Raw genomic sequence first — 7,683 nt, 5'->3', positions numbered from 1 at the left:
TGGGGTTGCTTATTGCAGGCTCATTATTCACTACATATTACAAGTACTTAGCCAAAATCTGGAACCTCCTTGGAGCAAAGATTGAGGAATTTTTGTATAATGTTCAACAATTATACATAATGTCAAAATGATAAATTCAAGTCAACTAGAATGAAAATGGAAAATGTCTAACGATTTTTGTAAACAATACAATCCAGTTAACAATACCTGTAGAGATAGGCTGCCACCAATATCCCTGATAACGGGAAAACTCTTCTTGCATAACATAAGAAGGCATTCCTGCACTTTTAGGGTCGTATTCTAATCTGCCACTACCACTATGAACATGTGTGACCCTCTTCTCTTCCCCTGAAATAACAAAATCATTAAAGAACAGTATAACACTGCAAATAAGCAAACTACCAAAACAAGTACAACTAAATCCATGTTCAAAAAGTTACGCTAATTTCTTTCCTTCTCTCTAGTTGCCAATTTCAACCTAGCACTTACATGAAGATTACGTGTCCAGTAATCATAATACGTAGTTTACAAACGGGCCCAAAAAAGTAAATGCCAAAATATTTAAATAATCAACTATTAAGGAAAGAAACAGTTATAGAAATATTTTCAATTAAAAATTATTAAAAAAACACTAACTCACAAAAAAATCATATGCATCACCAACCTACCTGTTTTTGTATTATAAAGATATATATCGTACTGAGCAGCAAAGGCAATTAGGAGGTTGGATTAGCAGGACAGATCTGAGGGTTGAGGCGCACCTGACAAACTCACTAGCTCCTTTGGACTAACAGCACCCATCTGCAAGAGGATATAGAACTTAAGATTTCACACCTGCTACAAAAACTACTACTATATTCTACAAAAAAGCTATCATTTTAGGATGTGTCAATTGATAAAAAGACATCTCTATCAAATAGAATACATAACCTTGCATGAAAAATCCATACATTTTCTCTTCAACATATAACCATAGCTTAGAACTGCCCAGCCTTGTGATTTTACAGTGTATCCTTAACGAATACTAATACAATTTATTCTCTCTTTTGTTATGCAAAAACTTATCAAAACATGGTTGAGCATACTCATCATGAAATATTTGGTAATAAAGACACACCTCATGTAATGGCTGAGTTCAGTTCCTACAACCTGGTTGATGGCAAGTGCAATGGTAATAAACAGGGAGTTGCCCCACTCTCTCATATGGATAACTCAAGTTATGAATGCTTAAATCTAAAAACAAAATTCACTGAAGGGTGAGTATTGGAACCCTCAAGTCTGTGTATCAGAACGACATGGTCAGTAAGTTTAACATTTACATAATGTTATATAATTACCATTTTTGTTCCATATAGTTGATATTCAAGACTAGCTTACTGGCTGGCTTGCAAGTGTATACATGCGCATGCAGCACGTGTATACATACATGTGTGCACTAAGCAATTTATCTAATGTAATGTTGCACTGTACTGTATTTAATACAGTATGTAATGTGAATGCAAACCTACACATGCATTATCACACTCACTTTCTCTCTCACATGTGCATCACATTAAGGAAATGTTGCACATATTGGACATTGTTCATCTCTCCCTCTCTTTGTCTTTCGTGTCAAACACTTCACGAAAGAATTTAGACAGTGAGAGTGAACTGAATTAACTGTAGAGCTGAAGTCTTCAGCAAGAAAAAAAAGTTTTGATGAAGAGAAAATGCACAGTAAATCATAGTGTAGTTTGCTTAATACGATGTACAGGGTGTGTACATATATACATATATATACTATATACATTGGTGGTGAAGTTTGTGGTAACTAATTTTTGTTAATTTTTAAATTTGTTTGTATTATTTATTTTACTCTTTTCCACTTCACTCTGGTAATGGCAATTTTTTTTTTTTAGATTATATAATTGACAAAGATTGCTAGGAGGAGACCTCAATTGTACTCTCTTAGTTGGCAGCAACAAGGAGGATTGGCAACTATCAGTGGAATGCTGGAGGATGAAAGCTGAATTGAGTTCTGTTACTTGCATACTTTCTCCTCAACCAAGAGCATGCCTGAAACTCGGTATGAAGAACCAACAATCTCATTAACTACTATGACCCATTTTGACATTTTACCATAAATTTGGTGCTATAGTAATAGCCTCTACACCCATTTAGACTTACTGGTTGTTCTGGGTGCACACACTGAAATATGGTTGAAGATGCAGGGAAGACTAGAGTACCAGATGAAGGGTGTAACTCATAATTTGTAATACCCCATGTTGAGATACGTCGTCGTTCACTTAAGAGCTGCTCTTCTCTGGACGTCCGCCGCCATAAGAAAGAATGTCCTGAATCTAGAACTTCTTGATAAACTATGCGGTTACCCCATGTCTGAAGATCAAAAAGTTTTCCAATTTGAATTCCGGAATCCTTAACAACTCACACACAAACTGGACAAAAGTAAGAATAATATACTGCCTAGAAGGAAAACAATGATTTAGCAGTCCTGGCAAAAGAATTAATTTATGTATATGCTTCATTCCCAAAAATCATTCAGTCGCAGCTTTTCCCAGCCTGTGAAAACTCAATTTGGAAGTCACCAAGACACATCTTACCGTCTTTATATTGATATCTGCATAAAATAGTGTGGATTCCCTGCCTTGACCAGGGGACAAAAGGAAATAGCATCTTAGCAATGTGGGGCCAAGACGCCGGAAGGTAACATCTGTGGGTGTTTTAACAGACAAATGCAGAAAAGTTCTTCTCAGCTCTCGAACACGTTGATGAACTTCTTCCTTCCAATTCATAGAGTTCCCACTGAAGTACCAACAGCACCCGTTTGTCACACCACTACTTCCAGTAGTTATCCGTGGCATGCTTATTTTGTCGAAAATCTGAAAATATACAAAGATGTACAATAAAGTCTCTGATGAACATAGCTGAACACCTAACAATCATCCATACAAAAACATGATACAAGGATTAACTCCTATCTCTTACTCACAATCTAGGGCTAATTCCTATTTGTTAGAGTATATCAAGAAATGTCAAAAACAGTACTAAGTGAAACAACTCCCTAGTTCTTCACTTCTAAAGTGTTAAAAAAAATTAAAATCAAAGTTGCAAGTCTTTGAAGTTTTTAAAACCTTAAAATACATCCGAACAAAGAAAACTAAGGCAGTTTTCAAAATTCTTCTAATCAGCAGGAAGTATTACTTGAGCCGAAATGAACTACGTACCTATGTTGAGGGATAGCTCTAATAACCATGAGAAATGAATCGCTCACCTGTTGAATTTTGCATGTAGCATAAGTCAATATAAACCACTCTGTGGTAGGGATGTGTGTCGTAAAAGGTGACTAAAAGGACAGCTACTGCCTTGCAGTCTTAGCATTTTGGTAAAAGGTTTTAAAAGCTAAGCCCACGACGCCAAATAAGAACTGGAAACTGCTGCCTTGCAGTCTTACTTTTTAGTAAAAGTTTAGGCCTTACAGTCTTACTTTTTATCAAAAGGCTAGCCCCCCCCCCAATAACAATAACATGGAAACTGCTGCCTTGCAGTCTTACTTTTTAGTAAAAGGCTAGGCCCACCCCAAATAACTGTGGAAACTGCTGCCTTGCAGGTGGTTGATGACAGCAAGGGCATGTGGTCGTATAATGACATTTTTAATCAATATGGAATTTTTATAATAAAATGAAATTTTATTTCAAACTTACTGAACAATTATGCAGCTGTAGGTTCTCTACATGGCAGAAACAGATTCAAACCTTCCTCGGTGGTGCCACCATCGCCGATGTAGGTGACGTCATCTCCCTCCACTCGAGGGAGATGCAGGTACAACTGTCCAGGTAACAACAATTTGCTTTGCCCAGCCATCCACCTGTGGGGAGGAGGGAGGGCTGTAATTTATAATTGTTCAGAAAGTATGCAATAAAATTTCATTTTATTATAAAAATTCTATTTTTATTGCAGTCTTACCAAACAATTATACAGTGGATTTCCCATTGCAAGGATGGGGGCTGTGGATGTATGCTTAATTAAAAAATATCCCAAAATTCTTGAAAAAAGGAAAAAGAGCACAGTTAGTGCTCGTTGTACCTAACCTTGTATGAGAGCTACTGCAGGAGAATACTGCCTCTGGTTGGTGCTCATCTTACTTAGTAGAAGGCTTGGAGTACGACGAATGAGTGCCTCTACATGGAGTGGAATATCTTTGAAGTCATGGTAGTTCACTGCTGACTCAGTGAAGATACAACAAAATATTGCCCTTGTCCTGAGCTAAGACCAGAAATAACAAACAAGAAAAGACAACCAACAATTGTCACCTACACCAAAGTAAAAAATTCTTCACGCACCAAACTGAGACATAATGAACTGGTGAGTAGTCCAGGTACATTGTACCCCCCAGACTTCCCTTTAACTCATCAACCTTGATACAAGGCAAAAAAAATAACAAGAAGATCAACACCCATTTCGTTTCCCCCAACACCATGCCAGCTACTGAAAATGGACCTAGGGACTTACAATCTTCGAACACTGTTTTGATTTCTTTCAACTAATGCGTAGCAAAGATGGATTCAGACCTCCAAAAGGTATTTTGGAGGATAGCAGAGAGTGACAAGTTGTGTCAAAATACTAGGGAAGTCGCTACTGCTCGAACTTCAATCACTTTCACTCTCAGCAATGGGAAATCCGCATCATTAGCTTGAGTGTGTGCTTCGACAATTAATTCTCTAAGAAAAAAGGAGATAGCATTTTTAGAGAGGTCGAGAGGGATTTCTAACAGAGCACCACAAGCAATTCGACTGACCTCTATCTTCTCTGTTCTGTGGCGGTAACATCTTAGTGCCCACAGAGGACATAAGTGTCTTCTTCATCTTCCTGACCTAGTAAGTCTCCTGACCTAGTAAGTCTGTTAAGTTCTTGAGAACAAGGAGCTGTGGACAGGGATTAGAAGGGTTCTCGTTCTTAGTGAGAAAATCAAGGCCACAGAACAAACTGCGCTGCCTTGAGAGATACCCACCTTTTTATCCACTGCAGCAGCTCGCTGACTCCTCTTGCTGATGCTAGGGCTACTAGAAATAGAGTCTTCTTGGTGAGGCTTCTCATAGATGAAGAATGTAAAGGCTCAAAGGAAGGGCCGAAAGCCATTTAAAAGACAACATTGAGATTCCATGCTACTGAGTCTTCGACGATTTGGAAGTCTCGAAAGACTTAATTAAATGCGAAAGGTCATTATTCGTAGAGAGGTCTAATCTCATGTGTTTGAAAACTGAGGCAAGCATCGCTCTGTACCCCTTAATTGTTGAAGGTGCTAAGGGCTTCAAGTCCTGAAGAAGAGCAGGAAGTCCGCTATTTCACTTACAGACGTCTCAGAAGAAGACTTTAGTCTGCCTACACCATCTTCAAAACACTCCCCATTTAAACTGGTAAAGTCTATTAAAGAGTTTCTTCTGCAGTTTGCAACAGCTTCTGCAGCTCGTTTCGAAAATCCCCTCGCTCTGACAAGACTCCTGACAGTTCAAATCCTGTCAGTGCCAGAGGCGGACAATCCTTGGTGAAATATTGCGAAGTGTGGTTGTTTTGAGTAGACATTTCTTTAAGGTAGAAGCCTGGGGAAGTCTATGAGCAGATTGAGGAGATCTGGGAACCATTCCTTCCTTGGCCAGAACGGAGCAACGAGCGTCAGTGAAACGTTTTTGTGAAACGCAACTTTGTTCAGCACCTGTCTTATCAAGCTGATCAGGGGAAAGGCGTACGTATCCAGACCCTACCAGTCTCGTAGCTTTGCGTCGACTGACCATGCAAGAGGGTCCAGGACTGGCGAGCAGAACAGAGGAAGGCAGTTGTTCCTCGAAGCTGCGAATAGCTCTATTGCAGGCCTTCCCCAGAGCTTCCACAGGTCTAGGCAGACCTTGACATCAAGAGTCCATTCCAATGGCAACATTTGGTGACGTTGACTAGTGCATCCCCCTAACACCGTTGATCTTCCTTGAACAAAAATGCGGGATCAGCGATACTTGAAACTACTCTGCCCACAGTAGCAGATCTTTTGCGAGATTGTACAGAGTGAAGGAGTATGTTCCCGTTTCCTAATGTAGGATAGTGCAGTGGAAATGTCTGCATGCACTGTTACCACCTGTCCTGCTACAAGGTGAGTGAATGATTGAAGTCTCAGGTACCACTGCTAATAATTCCTTCACATTGATATAAAAAGTGCTGAGGTTCCGACCACTTCCCTGACGCTTTCTTCTCTCCCAACAGGGGTCCCCAACCTGCGTCGGATGCATCTGAAAAGAACTGAAGGGTTGGGTGGAGTAGACAAAGAGAAAGACCCTCTGTCAGTCTTGGTTTGGATAGCCACCACGCTACGTCCTCCTTGATCTCATCTATGATTGCGAATACTGTTGAGTCCGGTTGCTTGATTGATTGACTGATCATGGAATTTAGGGCATAGCCCAAGCGCTGGGACCTGCAAAGGTCATTCAGTGCTGCAGTGTTATAGATTGAATGAAATGGACAAAATGAGTGAATATGTGAATCAATTAAAATCTGTCATACAAACGACCAACTAAAACTGCAACTAAAAACACTGAACGACACACAATAACCAAGACCAAGATCATCTCACATTACACATGACCAAAACAAAACCATTCACTCTCATTCAAAACCACTTACACTGTAACCAAAAAATCCCAGAGCTGAAGTTACAAAAAAAAAAAAAAAAAAAAAAAAACTGACATGGCATACTCCATCCAACCACCATTTACACCTTAATTAAAAACACCAAATTTAAAACTTTAATAAATATTAGGTAAAACTTAAAATGTAATGTACTATGTACAAAAGACAAAAAAAATATAGAATAAAATCAATATAAATAATTAAAAATCAATAAGTTAAATTTATCACACCACTTTCTTAACTTCATAAAAAATATTAATACATGTTAAAAATCTCACTAGTGCAGGAATATCTGCTCTGTCATCTAGAATACTGGCAAGAGATTTTTCATCAAGCTGGAATCTCTGCCTCTGTTCTCTATAATTTACACATTGCACCAGGATGTGCTCCACTGATAAGGTAGCATCACACGTAACACACTGGTGCACTGCCACCTTCTAAAAGGATTTTGACGAAGGAAAAAATCTATTTCTGGGCTCGGAAGCCGTGTCGCCCAATAAAATAGGTTCCTTGCAGCACTATTTCTAAGGTAAAATATTGCTATAATACCAGAGAACTGCTAAATTGGACATGCCAGAAAATTCTGGCTCGCTACGAAATCGCCCCAAAACAAATTTCTTTTCTCTCTTTTTGAAAAGAAGAGGGCCATTTTCTATGCTTTTCCTTATTTCTTATATTTTCTTATTGTTGGGGTAAGAGGGGAGGACCATCTCTCTTGCCATTTCCTCAAGACATACAACTTGACGGGTCTCTTCATATCACATGTGGCACTTTGGTTACCTGATACAATTACTCACAGCCACTTCCTTTGCATATCTGTCTGCCTTCTCATTCCTGCTAATTCTGACATGAGCTGGGATCCTGCAGAAACATACTGATTTCCTGAGACATGAAATCCAAAAGAGCCACTCTGGGCTTTTTGTACAAAGGATGAATTGTATACATCAGCTTTAATGAATCTAATGCACTTTTTGAGTCACTATATATTACAAACTTTTTCTATTCGAGTTG

The 7,683-nt window shown here is 38.9% G+C and overlaps 1 protein-coding gene across 1 annotated transcript in view; it reads right to left on the bottom strand.

Annotated features, from left to right (window-relative positions):
• Positions 1–206: 206 nt before the first annotated feature.
• Positions 207–7,683, bottom strand: part of LOC135218794 (dipeptidyl peptidase 8-like) — an 8,212-nt gene continuing 735 nt past the window's right edge. Inside the window, exons 2-5 of the mRNA XM_064255244.1 lie at positions 2,601–2,879; positions 2,167–2,376; positions 669–801; positions 207–348 (exon numbers count right to left, since the gene is read on the bottom strand). Of these exons, the coding sequence (XP_064111314.1) occupies positions 730–801; positions 2,167–2,376; positions 2,601–2,879 (561 nt within the window). The 3' untranslated portion in view covers positions 207–348; positions 669–729. The remainder of the gene's footprint in view (positions 349–668; positions 802–2,166; positions 2,377–2,600; positions 2,880–7,683) is intronic.

This window comes from Macrobrachium nipponense, chromosome 1, assembly GCF_015104395.2.
Source record: "Macrobrachium nipponense isolate FS-2020 chromosome 1, ASM1510439v2, whole genome shotgun sequence".
Lineage (NCBI taxonomy): Eukaryota > Metazoa > Arthropoda > Malacostraca > Decapoda > Palaemonidae > Macrobrachium > Macrobrachium nipponense.
Note: the sequence above shows the minus strand (reverse complement) of the source record. Positions and strands in the feature narration are given on the sequence as shown.